Genomic DNA, 21,019 nt, shown 5'->3' with positions numbered 1-21,019 from the left:
TTGAGTCGGTAGTCTTGCCTCAACCACAGGAAACCCTGTTGGCCGCCTGTCAGATCAGCTTCCTGCGTGTGTGCCTGTGTGTGTGTGCGGTGGAGGTCTGGGCGTGGTCCCTCCTGCAACAGGGAGACAAACAGTCAAACCCCTTCTGGAGGCCTCCTCCCAGGGATTGGCTCAGGCCTCTTTCCTCTCCGGTGGCAGTCATTCAGCACAATCTTTCAGTCTTATCTAAACTTTATGAGGCTTTCGTCTTGACAAATTCACCAAACTTGGCACCCGTTTGTGTGACCCAGCTGGACCGATGGGATTTGATTTAAGCCCTTGTGGTGTCCAGTGGTTCCACAGAGGGTGGCACCTGAGTGGATCCCATCATGACCACAAACCCGCTTCAACGAACTGCTGACATGCACAAACAGGACTGTTAGACACATTGCGGTGCACCCCGAGCAGTAAGGGGTTCGCTGCTTTGCTTAAGGGCACTTCGGCAGTGCCCAGGTGTTGACCTGGCTCCTCTCCAGCTACCAGTCAGTGCTCCATCCTGTGGCTCATGCCCTGCAATATGTGCTCTTGTCTTCTGGTGTGCACATGTGGAAAAAAATCAGTCATCTGGCCAAAAATGTTATTTGTCCAATACTTTGCTTTATGAGCAAATACGTGCAAAAAGGACGTCCCTATCAGCGTCTGTTGTACTTCGTGTTTTGTACTAATTAGCACATGTGACCGTGCTGACACTGATGGTAAACATCATGCCTGCTCAGCATCCGCGTCTTGGCACTGCATGCTGACCTTAACATTTAGCTGAAAGCCCCACTAAGCCTGAGTCCAGCCTCGCAGAGAAACTAGAAGGGCTGTTGACTCTCGGGGAGGAGGAGGGTTGTCAGTAAGTGATGTACGAGGCAGATGATGCTCCCTTGTTTGTTCAGATTCTGAGCAGCGTCCAATTACAACCTTTTGGGAGAAAATGTGAGAGGAGACACAGATTTAGCTCCACCACAACACTGCTGGTTAACACATGAGCAAAGTGCCACCAAACAAGCTGTTATATAAGGTAATTGTTATTATTATATGTTGAATAACATGTGTTCTAGTGAGTTAACAAGTACCTTCAGATTAAAGTGTTGTTATGTACAAACCTCCCAATTGGTGTTTTCACCTTCGTACACAGTGTGTGAGCTTCAGGATCGCAGAGGAAGACTCATTAAACACATTTAGAAATGCATTTACTCGCAAATCATTCTCAGAGGATCTTTTTGTAAATGAACCGCTTTATTTATGTGTGTGTGTGTGTGTGTGTGTGTGTGTGTGTGTGTGTGTGTGTGTGTGTGTGTGTGTCTGTATACAAACACAGAAAGAATCCTGGCGACAGAAACGGCGCTGTTATTTTGTAGTTGTTTTAGTCGATTTTACAGAGGCACGCACCGAACTGACACAGGCGTCCAAAAATACGACGAGCCATAGTGACCAAATATAACCCTGCTGTATTTACAGCGGGGTCTATAAATATAAACTCCTTTCTTTAGCTGAGGCCAAAACACAGAGCGAACAACTCCCAAACTGCTCTCTCTCTCTCTCTCTCTCTCTCTCTCTCTCTCTCTCTCTCTCTCTCTCTCTCTCTCTCTGTTTGTGTGTGTGTGTGAGTAACTGGTCCCAGCGCACTCTAGACTCCTGCTTAATGTAGTAGTTAGTGGACTTGGACAGAGAAAAAGAGAGGAGGTGATTAAAAAAAGGAAGATTGTGATGGGAAAAGAGAGAAAATCGAACAAACGGACTGACTTCAGCTTTACCACCATAATCTAAAATGTGTTTGATCTCTCGCCTCCTTTACTAAAACACCAACCATGTCTGCAGCTGATCATGAAGGATTAACTGTCAGACACTTTGTTCTTTGTTTGTTTGTAATCACAACTGAAACTTTAACATTCAACAGAAAAAAACGAAACGATTAAAATAATGTTTTGATCTCATTTTCCTTCAGATGCCATTCTACTTACTCACCACTTTGACAGTGACTGAAGTCATCCTGTCAGAGGATTGTATTCTATTTTAATATGATATTCATGTCTTATGTACGTTGAAAATGTTTTTATTTGCAGTAGTCATTCATTTTTTTCATCCTGTCCGAGAAGCGACTTCTTCTACTAGTGCTACACTGACACTTTGTCACCGCACCGAAAATACACACAACTATCATGGAAGTAAACCTCCGTCTGTTGAAACCAAAAAAGAGAATTTAATACTCAAAACATTGCGACTTTGGAGGAGATTACCTCGATTTGGATAACGGTAAAGGAAAGAGGGATGACTACAGTGACCAGTAACTTTCAACGTAGGTTGAACATGCACATCATGGCAGTCTTCACTTCCAATGATTTCTACAGCTCTCATTTCTCTGTGATGGAATGAGTGGAGCACATCTGCTGTGTCAAAAATATACAAACAGTACTTCTAATATTTGGTTAGATGTTTCTTGGCCATTTTCACCTTAATTAGGTGCTTTTGATGAGCCATCCACAAGCTTCTGGTGGGCCTCTGGCTGAATTTTTAACCACTCCTCTTGACAGAATCGGTGAAGTTCAGCTAAATTTGTTGGCTTCCTGGCACAGACTTGTTTCTTCAGCACAGTCCACATGTTCTCGATGGGGTTCAAGTCAGGACTTTGGGAAGGCCTTTCCAAAACCTCAAATCTAGCCTGATTTAGCCGTTCCTTTACTCTTCTGGCTGATGATTTTAGGTTTTCCTGAAGAATTTGGAGATAATCCTCCTTCTTCATTATTCCATTTGCTTTCTTAATTCAATTTGGCACAGCAGCATAATGGACAATGTGCAAACAATACAATACAAAAAGTAGCAGTGTGAGGTAAGAGTTGAATTATTAATTAATAAAATTAAAATATACTCAAATATATAGACGAAGTACAAGTGTACTGTACTAAACACATAGTGTAACATTTTGGAAAACTTTTTCTTGATGATTGGCAGCCGGTTGCACTGACTTCCTTGAATCTGATAACAACAATGTATGATAAAATAAGCAGTAACCTAATAATATCCTTAAGACTTTGTTTGGAAAAAACTAAATGAATAATTTTAAGAAAAACAGGAATTTCCTTGAAAGAAAGACTCAAATCAAACCCAGGTAAATATTCATTCACCAAGTGTTTATTAGTTCAAATTCATAAATCATACCCGAGCCCGTCGTTAGGGGCTTTTCACTCTACAGCAACAGAAGGGGGTGTGGCCTTTCTCCCCACCACCATGTCAACATCAGCACACTCGGCCAGTGTGTTTGGCTCCAGAGGTGGGTCGGATCCCTCTGACCCTCCCTCCCTTCTTCTCTTCCAATCAGCTCCTTTATCTCTGCTCACCTCCACCCATCCCTCCCTCGCTCTTTTGCCTTTTCGCCTATCTCCATCGCTCTCTCCTCCTCCTCCTCCTCCCACCTCCTCCTCCTCTCCTCTCTCTGTCTGTCCTTGAATGAATGCTCTCTGACTAGTGGAACATATGCTGCTGGTTGTTCAATACCCTCCCTCTGAGCGGGGGCGCATCCATGCATGTGTGTGTGTGTGTGTGTGTGTGTGTGTGTGACAGAGTGCCGTGGGTGTGTGTTTATGTGTGTGAATACGTGTGTGTGTGTGTGTGTGTGTGTGTGTTCATTGAAACATATGCCTCCTGTTGCACATCGGCCATCTGTTCCTTGAATGGACTGATGGAGTGCTGCTGTAACCATGGCAATAGGCCATTCAGTCAAATAGCCCGTCAAACAACCCCTGGCTCTGTGTGTGTATGTGTGTGTGTGTGTGTGTGTGTGTGTGTGTGTGTTTGTATGTGTTCATGTTTAGGAATTGACTGGCAGAGTGGAGGAATTCCCACATGTTGATGCAATGAGGCTGACCCTCGAAGACGACCTGCTCCTACGTTACCCCATTTATTTGATTTTTTTTTTTTTTTTGTCTTTATACTGTAGCTGTTGTCTTGAGGAGACAGTCTAACCCAGCCAGGTCATTTACAAACCAGGATGCAAACAGTGTACAATTAAATTGCCTGAAAAAAATGGAAACATATTAGCGGTTATTAAGGTTTGAAGAAAAAGATGTTTTTGTTTGTGCTAAAATCTGTTGTCAGATTTTCATGTCCGTTGTTAGGGCGTTTTTTTCTTCATTGGGTTTTTGTTTTGCTGTGGTCATGTGGAGAAATTCATTCCAATGATTGAAAAGCGCAATTATCAAAGACTTCACTTTAATCACATGAAAAATCAAAAATGAGAAAAAAAGTTTAGAGCAACATAAAAGATGTTGGAAATTGAAAATATTTACGTGATTAAATTTTGAATTCACAGAAACAGACATGCATATCCTGTGCTTAAACACACAGACACACACACACACACACACACACACACACACACACACACACACACACACAAACGGCAGCAGGGCAACAGTGAAAATGAATACTGAGTTTCAACTGTCTCTAACCACTGGTCTATTCATCTGCACCCTCAGACCATTCAGCAGCCCCACCCTCACACACACACAAACACACTCTGGCCCCACCTACCCACTACACACACACACGCACACACACACCCTTCTCCACCCAGTGTAGTGGGCTGCTGGCCATATGTCAGCCCATCTCTTCTGAGATACCTCTCCGGGGACCCCCAGTTCTTTTGTATATGTATGTTTGTGTGTGTTTTTGTAATGTGTTTTCCATCCTCTCACTATCTCTACCATCTCGAGGAATGTGAGGAGGAGGGAGGGGCGTCACAAGCAGGTGAAGTGGCAAATAGTAACATGGCAAAACGAGTCCATGGGTGCATAACATGCGTAAACCGTAAATCGCTGTAATGACACAGAAATGTGATAATTTTCTGCAGTGAGCTTCAGAGGTAAAAACGAGAGATGTGTTTTGTTGTGAACCTGCTGAATACAGCGGGCTGCTGTGGCTTGTTTGCCCGCAGGCCACAAAACCTCAAAAACAACACAGGATAAAGGAAATCTTCCCACCAACACCCACAAAGTTTTGAAGACTAGCGCAATCTGATCCCAAATAATCTGTTAGGTATGATATGTGGATAGTTTTCCAGAAGGTGAACCCATTGCAACTGTCAAAATTCATTTAAATCAACTGTGCTATGCTATGTGCTAAAAGAACATAGCATTAAAACTGAGGCCCAGCTCTTTTACATGAACTAGAAGGAATGATGAAGTCCATCACTCTTTTATTCCACAAGTTGGTCTTTGTAATTATTCAATTCATGCAAAACAATAATTATATTGATTTATATAGCACGTCATAAAACACAGTTTACAAACTGCTTTGACAGACAATGGAAACAAGCCCAGAATAAGGAGAAGTTAAAACAAGAAAGCAATTAGCACAACATGCTCAACACATCTGAATGAATACAAATCAAAGGAATATAAACAGTAAAACGGGTAACATCACATAAAACTAATCAAATACAAACAAAAGGAATACAGGCAATAACAGAAAAGATGTTAAAAAAGACAGCATCACGTACGAAGAATGTGGTGTGTTTATTTAAAGATCCCCATTAGAAACACATGGATGTGCCTCTACTCTGGGTCCCAGAATTAAAAACAGATAAAACGGATAAAAAAAAGAAGAAGCTATTTCACATAAAAGCAAGTCTATTTGAATAAGTTCAAAGACGTGATTTTTAAGAAGATACTGATCGGGTGAGCCTCATCTCCTCGGGTAGATTGCTCCAAAGCCTTGATGGCAAAAGCACAGTCCCGGTTGTGTCTGAGCGCTGGGGTATACTTGATCAGAACTCATTCTTAAGAGGCATTGTCTTCTGAACTGAAGTTTTGTTTCTAGTTGTTCTAAAGGGCCGGACTCAAAGGCAGGGTGAGAGGCCGGACATCTGGACATTTGGATGTAGCTCAGAGTACAATCACTGTTTCTTCGTGTCAAAGAGTCAGTGGTTCAGGCATCTGAGCAGGATGCCTTCATGTGAAGGTATTCTGTGCGTGTGGAAGGACAGGCTGACCCAGAACACGTTTGAGGGATTACATATCCCATCTGGCCTGGGAACTCCTCTGCATCCTTTACAAAGAGCTGCAGAGTGTGGCTAAAGAGAAGGACAGATGGGCTACCTTGCATGGCTTGCTGCCACTGCGACCCAGATCCGGAGAGCAAGTCCACAAACGGATATATGGATGATACATACATCAGCTCTGTATGTCAACATAATCATGTTTGTGATCATGCTGGGATAGTATGAAGTTCAGATGAGTCTTATTAAAAGTTATAGACTAACTTCAAACATGTATTAAAGGGTGAGTTCACCCAAATAACCAAATAACTGTGTGTGTTAAGACCGAAGACATAATATGTAATCTGTTTTTTAAAAAAAACACTGAGGGATCCCCTCCATTACAACAGTGTGGGTCTGAGTGAAGCCTCCTGGTTGTTTGGCTGAGAGAGGCAGAGACTCATTCCATGTTGTGGTGTTTTGAGTTTGAGCCCAAATTATGATCTTGGCTCAATGTCAACCACCTAAATTCTTTCCCATTTTGTTGGTCTCTCACCACTGTCTCCACTATCAGACGAACTTCAGATATACAGTCACATTTCCCATAAGTAATGCTTTTGTTATTAGTGTTAATGTTGACTAGTTGTGTATTTCTCATCCCACAAGACAAGAGACTTTCTGATTCTTAAGACATGTTCAATGTCTGTGAATTTTAGTCCGTCTGCTTGACAGCTGTGTGCCTGTTTGTGGGTATGTGACTGTATGTGTGTGTGTGTGTATGTGTGTGTGTGTGTGTGTGTGTGTGTGTGTGTGTGTGTGTGTGTGTGTGTGTGTGGGAAGCAGGGTTCACTTGTACAAATGTCCTGTGCAATCACCCTTAAATCAGTAGGTGGATAAATAACAGAACATGTGGCTGAGTTGACGGTTAAGCATTACAGGGTGAGTTCACCCAAATAACCCAAAAAAACTGAAATGATAGGCTTTTTAAATGGTTGATTGATAATTAGCTAATGCATTATAGATCAGTCATATAATATCGATGTCAATGCAGAAACAGTCATCATTAATGATAAGTCGTCCTCCTCCTGCTCGCTCTACCAAACAGAGTATTTTTCTAGTAGGTGAGAACGCGTCTGACGTGGAGAGTCTCCTGTTATATGCTACATGTGTGAAAAAGCGACGTTGCCCACAGTTTATATGAGAAATCAGCTTGATTGCAGCATTGTGCATGTTCACACAACTCAGGAACTAGTTCAAAGTTCAGTCCACGCAGATTAAAATCAACTTGCTCGTTTACAATTCACAATTTTGAATTTCAACCGAGTGCACTGTTCCAAAAAATGCATTACTTCATTCATGTTGATTTACTGTTTATTTTAATTGAGCTGCTCCGAGCTATTCTTTTTCAATTGAACCACTACCCACACATCCATCAGCAGCCCCGTATCATTGCCAGCTACTTTTAGAAAATAAAATCCTACAGCAGGACTCTCCTCGTCCTGCTGTAGTCCCGCTCTCTGTTGGCCCAGAACACGGTTGGCTTGACGAAAGCTAGTGGTCTCCAGTGGTGGAGACAGGGCTTTACAAAGATGTGGGCGCAACATCCCGTCATGACCTGATGCTTGGCCAGCCATGCTTTGTCCATTTCATTTTACTGCAACAGGGAGCTGGATTAGCAAGTTAATCGTTAAAACTGGGGAATAGCTGACATCTGCAAAGAAGTCTGACAGGACAGGAAACAGGAGGAAGAGGAGTCAGATGTGCGTACAAGGAAACAGAAAGTTTATCACTCAAACTGTGTGGTGTAAAGATCCATCACAGTTCACAGACCCACATCCTCATTCATCTTTGAACTACTGTACTTAGTGGCAAACACACACAGTAAGGGATTCTTATTAAATTATAGGTATTAATTATATATCTTACATATTTTAATATCTAGAAGTGTTTCTATACGCGGTGCAGATTCATTTTGATTCTGTTTTCTTCCAGATTCCTGTTCTCGGCTCTGTCTCGAGCAGTTGTGAAGTTATCTTGGTTGACAGATGATGACGATGATGATGATGATGAAGACCATATATCTCTGTGAATCTGGGGGGTAGAGAATTGTGCAACAACAATTGAATCATAGAAAATATTCAGCAAACACAGCATTACTGACCACAGTATCATCAACTAGTTATGGTTCACCGAGACGTCTCTGTGCGTTCTGTATGAAAGCATGCGAGCTATAGCTGCGTAGCACATCTGGTTGTGTGACATCGCGAGCGTTTTCGCTGCAGACTCTCGTAGCCTCAGACCACTTTCTGACTGTGTTGTTTATTTCTCTCTTTTCATCTTGAGGTCTTCCTTTGTTTTGTTTGCTCTTTCCTGAGATCGGCCTCGCCACTTTCTCTCTTTTCTTTAGTTTCCTCCCCTTTGTTCGACATGTTTCTCCTCTGTCTTTATTAAGTTGATCTCTGTGGGGTTTTGTGGGATTCAGTGCAGTTGTACAGTCCTAACAACTGTGCAGAGACATCTGTCCTTCCTCACTACAACTATAAATATAAGTCTTTCGTTCTGCTGAGAGCAAAGAGGTTGAGATAATTTATTCTCCACCGGGTCAAGAAAGGAATGTTTGTCTATGTGTACCTGTCTGTTAGGATATTATTGGTTGGACATCCACAGAAACCCACGAGGTCTTAAACACACGTGTTTTAACATTCAAACCCTGCACACACACACCGTGCAGTCTGATTCTTTACACACACTTCACAGCAGTTCAAATTGTGTTTACTTTGTTTTTCTGAAAAAACAGTGAGCCACAGTGTGCGTGCGGCGTGTGTTGACACAGTGACTGCTTCCATCTGCAGCTATTTTCTGTTCATCCTGATGATAAAAAAATAAAACACATTGTATCGTCTCTCACTGTAAGACAGTCATCTTCGCAGACATCTGTGGGTTTTTTGCTCCCACAATTGTAATCCACAATAAGTGAGAGCACATAAGTGTTACGGGTATCGTATTAGTGGCATGTGTGAGGCTTACAAAGGCTTCCTTGACGCTGTTCATATTTACTTCTCTTTTAATCATGAAATATGGAAACCACAGTCTTTGTTCTCTGGATATTTTGTGATTTCTTGTTTCCAAAGTTTGAACTGAATTTGGAATGAAAGCTTTTAGGTTTTCTTCAGACAACATTATGTGTTGAAGGGTTATCAAATTAGACTGCAGACTGAATACTTCAGTGTGAGCAGTACTACAACACACTTAAAGAGTAACACCACAGATTTAAACATTAAAGTGTGTTTACTGGTTTTGGGGAGTACTACGGCATACGTGAAAGAGGAAGCTGCATGTAATCTGATAAATTGCCTCCAGTGATGTCACTCAGTGGCTAAGTTGCATTGTGGGTAATATAGGTGCCAGGTTTTAAAAAGCAGTCCACTGGTCTAGTACTGTTCAACACTGTCAGACTCATTATGGCCAGTTTAAAACCAAATGATCAAAATCGATATAGCAGAACCAGAGATATCGCCTCTTTTGTTCCACATATTCTTCTTCTTTTTCTAAACCTAGCTGGAGCCCGCGTGCATCTATCGCATAGTGGATCAACATCAGTTTTAACTTTAGACAGCCTGACCTCAGGCCATTATATTCGGAGAACAAGCTCATGTTGGATGTTGGCTGTGACGGTCGCTGATGGAGGAGGAATGCATTCTGTCTAAAACTTCACCCCACTTATCATCCGGAAAATCACAGTCAGTCTCTCGGTGCTGTCTTACAGATGTGGAGATGATGTGAAGTTTGTGATCAGGTCATAGAGATGAGAAACATCTCCTTTGTTGAACCTTTTAGATCTTTTGGTATTAGTAGTGTCGTCAATGTACTGCAATATGGTCACATCATTAATTTATATTTTTCTCAGCCCTACAAGATCAGAGGAACAAAAGCACACATGGATTTTGTTTTGCTCTGGATTCTCCCTTTAACTAGATCATCAGTTGCATGCCCGTGGTGTCCCCCCTGCTGCTGGAAACTACTGTGCCTGTTCCACTTCTCAATGGCATTCCTGTGTTAATGCATGAATCATGACACTTTGACTCGCTGCTTCTCTTTCTTCCTTTCCTTCACTCTCATTCACATCTCTCTCTGTCTCCCTCTCGCTCTGTGTGTAACGGTTTAACCCTCCGCAGATGACTTTGTGTGGGGACTTCCTCTGAAGTGCTGATGGGTCACACGCATGACGACCAGGTTAACTAGCAGGCAGGTTTGGGAGGTGGGGATAGGGGGTCATGGTCAAAGGTCAGGATAACAGGGAAATCCCAGAGCTCAATGCAGGGCCACTCGTCCTCCTGTGGGATGATTACTTCGGGAATACGCTTTGATCTGCAGCTCGTCTGCAGTGGTCTCCTTCAACAGGGGACAAAGGACTATGTGCTGGTGATGACTCCTTTTTAACTTCGACATACAACATTCGTGACTATGACACGTACAGCAAATTACCAGCTTCCATCCTGTTTGTGCCATACTGTGAGCAACAGGTGGTTTTCTGTGCAACAGGAGCGACTCAGTAAAAGACGTTAAGTGCTTTTAATACACAAGTCGGTCTATGAATCTGTGAATAAAGGACAACACAAAATACCATCCATACCATTTACACACAGAATTTATAGAGAATAAGCTGAGACAGATGTTTTTTGTGTGTATGTGCATTTTGTTTTTTCAAAGAAAATGTTTCTGTAGATTGTTTCAGAAGAAACCTATTATCTGACTACAGTACTGTCTAATTTCTGTTGCCAGTCTGTCCACATGGCAGCAATTCAAGCTAGCTGGATTGTGAACAATGTACTCAGTGACACATATGGTGCGTGATTTAAAATGCATTATTGTCAGAGAGGAAAAATGGAAAAGCCGCAGTTTAACTGGCCTTTAAAAGTCTGTCACACCACGGTGGCGTCTTCCTCTCTGTAAATCACAGACGTGGCTGTAAATGCCCGACTGGAAACTCTTTGATCACAGTGAAAAGATTTGTTGCCAGGTCATCCTTTTCCAACTGGACACATGGGCACATTTTGGGGAATTTAGAAGACAACATTTTGTGTTGACGAGTTATCAAATTAGACTGCAGACTGCATACTTCAATGTGAGCAGTACCACAACACCCTTAAAGAGTAACGCCACCGATTTAAACATTAAAGTGTGTTTACAGGTTTTGGGGAGTACTACGGCATACGTGAACGCCTTTTGTGGCTACAGAGGAAGCTGCATGTAATCTGATAAATTGCTTCCAGTGATGTCACTCAGTGGCTAAGTTGCATTGTGGGTAATATAGGCGCCAGGTTTTTAAAAGCAGTCCACTGGTCTAGTACTGTTCAACACTGTCGGACTCATTATGGCCAGTTTGAAAGCAAATGATCAAAATCGATATAGCAGAACCAGAGATATCGCTTCTTTTGTTTCACATATTCTTCTTCCTTTTCTAAACCTAGCTGGAGCCTGCTTGCATCTATCGCATAGTGGATCAACATCAGTTTTAACTTTAGACAGCCTGACCTCAGGCCATTATACTCCGAGAACAAGCTCATGTTGGATGTTGGCTGTGACGGTCGCTGATGGAGGAGGAATGCATTCTGTCTAAAACTTCACCCCACTTATCATCCGGAAAATCACAGTCAGTCTCTCGGTGCTGTCTTACAGATGTGGAGATGGCGTGAAGTTTGTGATCAGGTCATACGGATGAGAAACATCCCCTTTGTTGAGCACATCGATCTCCAATATATAATCGATGAGAGTTTTTGGATGAAGCAAGGAGGAAGTTTTCCCCCCAAAATCAAGAATCTGAAAATATCTGAAAAGGTGAGTTTTGGGGAGTTTGATTTCCATGGACAATGTGAGAAAGAGGTAAACTGTTGATGCTGTATAATGCTGTAATACTTCTCCCATGTCACACCCCCAAGCCATTGTCATTCAGGGAAAACAGGCTTGTTGTTACAGCGAGAGAGGACTGGAATTGCTTGAATTCCATAGTGGCATTTAAAGTGTTTCCATATTCACAGTAACTGCAGGGTTATGATTTAGATTAGCGGGAGACATAGTAGATATTGGTGGGCAGGCGAATGCGGTAAGGGACAATGATCTGCAAAAAAATGTCCTCCATTTGCACCCAGGCAGAGATCCAGCTGCGAAGACCATAGTGACAATGGCGACAGTGGTAATTTTGCATCCTGATGATATACTTGGAAATTTGGAATGGTGAGGCGCCTGATGCTTTTGGCCAACACACACACACACACACACACACACACTGTCTCTGTGTGGTTGGGGGAAACAGCCCAGTAAAAATGCTGATAGCTCTTCAGCAGGTACATGTCACCTCATCCTGCTCTTTGATTAGCACAGACACTTCCCTTTAACATGGGACTGACAACACACACACATACACAGAGACACACACACACACACACTCTCGGCGCTCCAGCTTTCTATTGCCTCAAACTCTCAAATTGGACAGAAGTGGAGCCACAGAAATGTGTTGGGGCTGTTTCTGACCTGTTCATTGACAGATGCTGGCTGTGGTGCAGCGAGTCTTTTGCTGTCTGTTGGAACGAGGAGAACATTTATGAAAATATCCATCAGTTTTTTCTTATCGTTCGGTGAGGATGGCAAACATTTCAAACACAACCTGAAGATACCAGTGTGGATGCGAGTCACATTCACATATGAACAGCATTTTACAGAAGTATCCGCCTCAGGGTAGCATAGCCTGTATCTCCCCTTGATCCAGATAATGATTAACTGTGCAAGATTAATTGCATGATTAACAGTGTGTGAAATAGATGAAGAGATAAAAAGTTGATGGAAGAGAGAACACGGGACTCTGTCCTCGCACACCTAAACGATGAGATACTGAGCGAGCCACAAGAAAGAAAGAAAGAAAGAGCTCTCACAGAAGCCTTAAATAGTACAAATGAGTCCTAGTAGCTCTTTAGCATGTGTCTGTTAAAAGGAACAGGATGTGTGTGTGTGTGTGTGTGTGTGTGTGTGTGTGTGTGTGTGTGTGTGTGTGTGTGTGTGTGTGTGAGAAAGAGTTTACAGGACACATTGGCAGTATGGAGCCCCGTCATACATCTAATGTGAGAGCAGCAGTGAAACAATGTGACATGAAACTGCTCCACTGAAAAAGCTGCACTTATCTTACGACACATGTTCATGAGAAAAAAGTCACGTTTCCAAAGCAAGGATCCAGTTTGACAGAATAATGTCTGTCATGACAGTAGCTATGAATCTCATGTAATTTCAAAGCATCTTTTAAAGCATACCACAAGTTTCCTCTTGGCAGTCATTAGTTCCCAAATAGTTTCAGTTCACGCAGTAACTATTATTTTCCTTTGTTTATTACGTTTATTTATGTATTTGTTAAGTTTACATGATCATGGCATGGTAACGCAGGGCTGTTGTCTTTGGGTGCATTCAAGGACACTCTGACAAACAAGACAGATGAGTTTATTATCAAATACAAACCATTAAAATGTGGGAAATGCTCGATTTCACATAACATAATATTTATTAACATTATAAACCGTGATCAGTCTTTGTTTTTGTTTGTCCTGCAGCTTTGATTTGTTGACATCTTTAGCTTGTGCGGTGCTTTTTGGCACTCAGAAGACTTCACATTAGGGAGCGACTGTGAATGCTTTTTAAAATCAAACCCAGCTCACAGCTGAAATTTCTACGTAAATACAATCAAGGTTAAATAAAATTACTATTATTATTTTTTTCTGTAATGTATCGTCTATCTCAAAAGCAGCAACCACTGGGAACTAGTGTACATAAATGGGCTGAAACTTGGTATGTTCCTTCAATGTGCACAATGGATTTCTGTGTGTGTGTGTGTGTGTGTGTGTGTGTATTAGGAGGTTAGTTACAGGATCATCTCCTACCGTCAATGAGGTGTGAACCCCAGACTTCTCACGTCCCCGTCCCCCTGTCCCCCCGCCTTTACACCAGCCCAGGTGTTAAAGCCCCCACTGAGGTGACACTTATCACTGGTCTGGGAAAGAGCTGATCTGCAACAACACACACACACACAGATAGCACAGGATGACTCGGGTTGGAAAATATCTTTACTTCTCACCAGATATTAAGGTCTACAGATTATCAGGTCTAGACAAGAATGATAAAATTAGTGCATTTCAACTTGGCAACTGAGAGCGCAGCTCTTGTTCTGGGATCATCTTTTAGGTCTTCCAAACATCTCAACTCAGTCTATTAAACTGATTTTTGCTCTATTACTTTCACTGATCTACATTATCTGGCTCGCTGGCTCAGGGCCTCGTCTCGAATACTAACATCCACAGACACACTCACAGATTTATCTTGGACTACCTGACTGGTGTCTGTTTTTAGGTCGTATATCTTCCTCTGTTCTCCCTCCTCCTTTCCTCTGAAGATAAATATGCCACTCACACTGCAGAGGATGTGTGTGTGGAGACGATTTGAGATGTTGAGTCACCCTCTTAAGGGAGGATGTCACGGCAGACAGACGAACACGGCAGCATTAACGACCAAAAAGCATTTCTATCTGTCTAATTTATGGCAGACTACTAAACACGCACTAAATTCATATTCATACTTTGTTAGTGTAACCTCATTTGCAACTTTTGTTTGAGTTGAGTTGTTTCCAAAGGACAAACATGACCACAGAATGAAGACATTTGTAGATGACAGCAGCCAAATGGTTGCAGTAGTGACCTCAGGACCGGAGGGTCAGTGGCTCAAATTCCTGGGCTGCCAGGCATTGAAAGTGGCCGAGACACAACAACTCCTAATGCTGTAGGGCAAACTGTTCAGTTACATCAATGGCAGACTGTGGTTCATACTTTGGTTGTGCTTGGCAGACGAATAAAATTGTCTCTCTGCTATTGTCTGTCATTGGCAATCCTCTGTATAAACTTAATGACTCTCAGATGGGATGTGGAAAACAGCTGACACATTGTAGATGAACATGTAACGATATCCGAATACAAATAAGGTGAAAGTACAGATGACTGCGGATGATTTCTGATCATTGCTTTGGTGTGCCAGACTATCTGGTTGAGCCTCTGTGGCTCCCTCTAGGCAAAGTTGCACCAGCCTGCCTGCAAGCTGTATCCTGTATTATCTCAAAGACAAACGCTATGTTTTTTCTGTTTAACATACCAAACAACCTCAACTATCCTATGACATGAGGATACAGCGTGTCTTTTATATGAGGTTTGCATACTTTGAATCTGCTAAAACAACAATGTTTAAAAATGGATCATCCTGTGTAAGTGGGCTTGTGTGCTGAACTATTTTTAACAGACTGGACAGCTGTATATTTTCTCAAACTCTGTATACAATTTGTTTCTATTCACCTGACAAACGGAGGTCACGCAGCTCTCATCTGGTGACGCTGCCAAATGGCTTTTCTTATGAGCTCTCAAGAGAGCTTGTTGCTGCAGCTCACGAAGGAAGATAAAGGCTCCGCTGCTCTCTTGTGGTTCCCTACTGTCTGCTGACAGGCAGTCTGCCACCATCTCTGCGGGAGGAAGACGCTGGTCTGCTGAAAATGTTTGTGGGTTCTGTGCCTAATATGCCAAAAGTCTAGATCACATTGTGTTTTGTTTGAGTAGGGATAACTTCTCCCTCTGTATGTGTTTTTTAATTTCATATCTGAGGGTTTATACAGACTGAACTGGAAAGATTTCTCAATCAGATTTGTTATACAAGGTTTCCTCTCTTTTTGGAGAAGGTTAAAATATCCATCCCTGTATTTTCCCAAACTTTTACAAGAGATTTTGTTAACCTTTTAATACCATCGCCCCATTTTAAATTCTCAAAAGTCAGAGAGCTTTCGACTCATAAAGTATGAAAAAATCTCAATGACTCTTGATACATATTTGACCTGCAGCCCCTCTGCACATGTTTAAACAATGGCTGCGACTGTTTGTCTCAAGTTGTTGCTCTGTCAACAAGAATGACATCTCTCCACAGTTATCAGTCAAAACTGCTAACCATCACTTCTGCTGTCTGTTTAATTTGTGTTTTCCAGTTTAAATGAAGGTGACTTGACTTTCTGGATCCCTGTAATAACCGGGTGCCACCTCTTGTAGACCCTATGTAAGTAGTCTAGTCAGTTGTGCTGTAATTGTCCCTGTAACTGGGTGTGCCATCACTTGTGACATCTCTGTGATAATAACTGACGTCCTCCTAATTAGTGTTATCCATTGTGCCGTCCCTGTAATCTGTACTGTCCCACATCAGGATTCCTCCAGGTGACACTTAGACTGCCTCCAGCAGAGACGACGTTTGATTTGCAACTCAGCAACTTGGCCTTCACATGTAAATGAAATTTGATGCAGGGCTGTAAGTATTCATCTCACCTGTCTGGAGTCTCCACATAGTTACCATTTAAAAACTATGCAAATTAGCCTTCATTTAAATTCTGGCCTTTGATAATCAGATGTTATCCCAAGCCAAAAGATCCAAACCTGCAAAAATAAAGACTACGGATTAGTAAATTAAGTGTTAATACTTTTTAAATTTATTTTTAAAAATAATTGTGGTTATTTTAACACAATATCTGTCTACACAAAGCAAGTAATGGCGTCAAATCAATTCCATTCATATGCTTCATAGAGGGACACTCACCATAAAGCTGTATACCACACTCTTAAAGATTTATTATGATGTTTGGCAAACAATTGGATTTTTCCAGGATATTTTCTTTATGTTCACAAAACATGCACTTAAAAAGCCATCCACCACCTGATAGCAATTATGTTAATTATGAAGTTTGTACCATAACCAGCACTTCTGGTGTGTCTTTACCACTACTATATTTCAGTAGCATAGATAAAAAGTATTTTTAAACCCAAAAGACATACATAGGGAGGAAAATAAAGAAGAAAATACTATAATTGCAAAACATTATGGACAATGACAACCCAGCACACTCAGCCACACACATCATTTCTAGTCCCTTAACTGTGTCCTCAAAGGAGAAGCACACTAAAATTATTTTTATGTCTAGGACAGTATTGTGTGTCCTTAAAGCTACCCCAGAACCAAAGGTTCATGTTTTATTGAACTGCCACAACTGTTCAGCCCTCACAGATAAGTTGAGGTGAAAAGAAATGAGAAAAATACTCCATCTAGTGTCAGCAGGCAGGAAGCACAGTACACTGTTGAATAAAAGTCAAAGTGCTAAGGATCACAGGTTGTTTTTTTGTTAGTAGGTTCATCTTGACTTAAACATTTTCACACATAGATATGAGGCATTAAATCATGTTATGCAGAACAAGATGCAACAAGGCTGACCAACAACTATCAAATTAATTAATTGTTAATAGCATGAGCAAAAATGCTTAACAGACACACTTTCAAGCTGTTTTTGCATTTGATTTGTAAGATTGCATTTTCAGTTGTATGCTCTTTTTTGGGGGGCTGTACAGTAATTACTGCTGGACATAATATTTACATCATTTTGTTTCCTGTTGTGCTTTAATTATACTATATCACAATCAGAATCACTTTTATTGCCAAGTAAGTTCACACGTACGAGGAATTTGCTGTGGTCTGTAGGTGCAAAACAACAAACAATACTGAAAATATTTAAAAGATGTAATACAAATATAAACTATATGAATATATGGAAGTACTATGAATTATAATTTAATGAAAGAAAATGTGATATATGGAGAATCCACTTTTTTTTAATGTCATATTTCCTACAGTAATGAAGGCGTCAATGACAGAACTTTTATTTTGAATTAATGGCGCTTCGCACTTCCTTCTGCCGACCGTTACCCGGCGAGGAAGACGAAACGTCGGTCGGTGGCCGCCGCCGAAAGGACTTCGCGATGAAATAAAGAAACAGACAACAACATGAACACTGTCGAGAAGAAGCTGGCGGACCTGATACGTCAACACCCGAATCTGTACGACCAGTCACGGCGGGACTACAAAGACAACATGAAGGGGCACTTGTCGTGGAAAGAGATCGCAGAAAACATGGGGAAGTCGGAGGAGGAGCTGAAGCTGAAATGGAAAAATCTACGCGACAAGTTCTGTAAAGCGAAGAAGCGAATGGCCAAGAGAAACTTCAGTCTGCTGACGGACGACGAGAACCCGGTGGAGAGGCCCATCCCGGTGCTGTACAACCAGCTGGCCTGGCTCAGCGCCTATGTCAAACCCAGACCAGGAACTGGCATGGGGGAGACCGACGAGGTGTGTGTCAGCCTGCCCGTCCCTCGCTGACAGTACATAAAAATACTAGCTTGGTCACGTAGCTAGCGTGTAGCTAATTACTTACAACTCCACATGTAGAAGTATAGCCACTGCTAACAATATGCTAACTGTACTCACTCGGTAATTTATCTGTATAAAGTTATATTGTCTGTCAGTATAGCTATAGCCAAAAATATATTATTAGCTGCATATCCCTAACGGTAAAGCAAGAATGTATCAAAGCGAAGTACATGCTAAGCGAATAAAAACACCACTAGCTACATCGTGGACACCTGCCTGATATCCGGGTTAGTTTTCAAAATAAAAGCACAGCAAAACGTGACAACCTAGTCAGTTATTCTTGACTATGTAGTTTTGGAGAAGACATTTTCAGACTTCTTATATTTACAATAATAATGACTTGATAATAAAAACTCAAGGAATATCAGGTACCTAGAACACTGTTTGAAGTAAAACAGTATGAATTTGTGTTTTCCTTTTAGGTCACATTGTTTATTCACTTTATTCAGTCATGACTACAAAAAGAGTTTGCTTACCTAATTATTAATTTAATTTGTTTTGGCATTAAAATGTCTTCCCCCAAACTGCATAGTACACCTTTAAAACATAAATACACAATGCAAACATACATTTTTGATACGAACACCTTACCCACCATACACTACACAGTTGTAATACCTTTTAATTTTGTTTTACTTTATTTCACAATAATATTAAATAAAAATTCACAAGCATAATACATTCCAAGAAAAAATACAACTTAAGACTGAGCAAAAAAAATCAAGATGTAAAATTGACAAGACAATAGTACAAATAAATACAAAAACTAAATAAAAGGACAAAAGAAAGTCTATTTCAGCTTCTGTCTGGGGTCAAGTAACATGATATATCTGGCAAGCATTCATAAAGATATAAGGCATTCTTAGATCTAATCAATTTTAAAGAATCTAAATAAAGAGACGACTCTTTCAAATGTGTTGTGAAATGTGGGGGAGCCTTTAAAGTGCACTTGGGTGGTAAAGAGAACTTGATATGTCGACATCTAATTCTCTTGGAGGTGACAGTAGAGTATTCCTGCAATATACACCCCTTTTTTAAAGGCGAAGGAAAATATTCTTTAGCAAGAGAGGATCTTAAAAAGCCATTATTACATTACATTATGTTGTAATACCATAGGTACTAAGCTGGACAATTTATAAATGCAAAATGTATACGCTCCAGCTTCCTGAAATCGGCATATATATTGAAGCTTGTTTTAGAAGTGTTATTGTCTGTATAAACCACTAATACTATATCCTCCTTTCACGCCACACAGGGAGCTGGAAGTGGTGACGACCTGGAGAAAGAGCGTGATAAAGACGAGAAGCTTCCCCTGCCTGTCGTTAGTACAAGCTTTGCTCTTGTGGAGTCCTCTCCAAACAGCCATCAGGAGATAGGAGTCCCTCTTAAACGTAAAAGGCAAACCACCACAGACAGTGAGATAGGTCCTTCAGATGCCCTCACCAGCCTCAGAGATGAAGATGAACTGTTTCTGCTCAGCCTTCTGCCCTCACTGAAGAGGCTCACCATCAAAAAGAGGATGGAGGTGCGGATGAAATTCCAGCAAGTGCTTTATGCTGCAGAGTTTGAGGACTAAAGGGCTCATCAGAAGGCAATAAATTCTTTAAGCACTCAACATGTAAATATATTTTTTTAGTCATTATAACTTCTTAATATTTATTTTGGGATAACCACCGCTAGTAAAAAATTTCAATATGAAGAGAGTCATCTATGTATAAAGACCTTTGTCTGTTGGTTTGAAAACAGAGAAGTGTCTTTAATTTTGAATGTAGGAGAGGGAGCCACCTTTTTTTTTAGAGTTGTTAGTTACACGTGTGCAGTGAAATACACTAATGCAATCAAAAACAACAGTGCCATAATAACTCCTTCCTTTTAAACTTCATCATGTTCATTCTACTCACTTTTGAGGCTGTGTGTTTTAGTGATTTGTATAAAAATGCATCATGTTAAAAGATGTGTTTGATATTGTGTCCACACACCTTTATGTAATTGGGGCTAGGTTTGACAAAACATGTGTGACGTTTAACTCTGCATAATGAAAAATAAGAAAATGTGTTTGAGCCATTGGTTTATTAACTTTTCTGTTGAAAAGTTCTGTAAAAATTTTTGCATACAGAATGCTTAAATGCCACAATTACACCTTAAAATCAAAACTCCTTAACACCTTGTTTATCACTGCTCATTGTGTTGTAGTGTTGCCAGATAAACATTGATGACTAAGTAACAACGCACATCAATTCAGTTCAGACATCATTTGAAAAAACAGCAAAAATAAATAGTTGTTTTCTTTAACTTTGTTAAAAATTGGACACTTTATGGGGAATAATTATTCTGCCTGTCAACGCCGCCTGCTTCATTTCAAATGATTTTTGTAGATTAGAAAGAACTCACTGATTGTACATAAATATATCTCCTTTATCTTTCTGAAAGGAGTTATTTCTACCATATATTTTTTTACAAATAAATATTTTTTGCTCCTGAATTTTGCTTCTTGTTATTTTTGCAACGCTTTAGTTTTCAAAAAGGTGCTCTATATTCAAATCTGAGGGTAGCTGCTGCTAAAATACGTCAGTGTTTTATATTAAGGGCACAGTCTGTGATACAGATTTACACAAATGATCGACCTATGTACAAAATTCTCATAAATTATTACCAACTATTTACAGACACACAAAACTACACACTTATACATATATGATTGTACATATT

At 40.8% G+C, this 21,019-nt stretch overlaps 1 protein-coding gene across 1 annotated transcript; it reads left to right on the top strand.

Annotated features, from left to right (window-relative positions):
- The first annotated feature begins 17,805 nt into the window (after positions 1–17,805).
- Positions 17,806–20,792, top strand: LOC311270977 (uncharacterized protein). The gene is made up of 2 exons (XM_084376273.1): positions 17,806–18,229; positions 19,566–20,792. Exons 1-2 carry the CDS (start codon positions 17,888–17,890, stop codon positions 19,884–19,886), a joined length of 663 nt encoding a protein of 220 aa, XP_084232399.1. The 5' UTR covers positions 17,806–17,887; the 3' UTR covers positions 19,887–20,792.
- Positions 20,793–21,019: the final 227 nt, after the last annotated feature.

The sequence above is a fragment of the Pagrus pagrus genome (assembly GCF_965226575.1).
Source record: "Pagrus pagrus genome assembly, chromosome: 1".
Taxonomy (NCBI): Eukaryota; Metazoa; Chordata; class Actinopteri; order Spariformes; family Sparidae; genus Pagrus; species Pagrus pagrus.
This window is presented reverse-complemented; position numbering and strand designations above follow the sequence as displayed.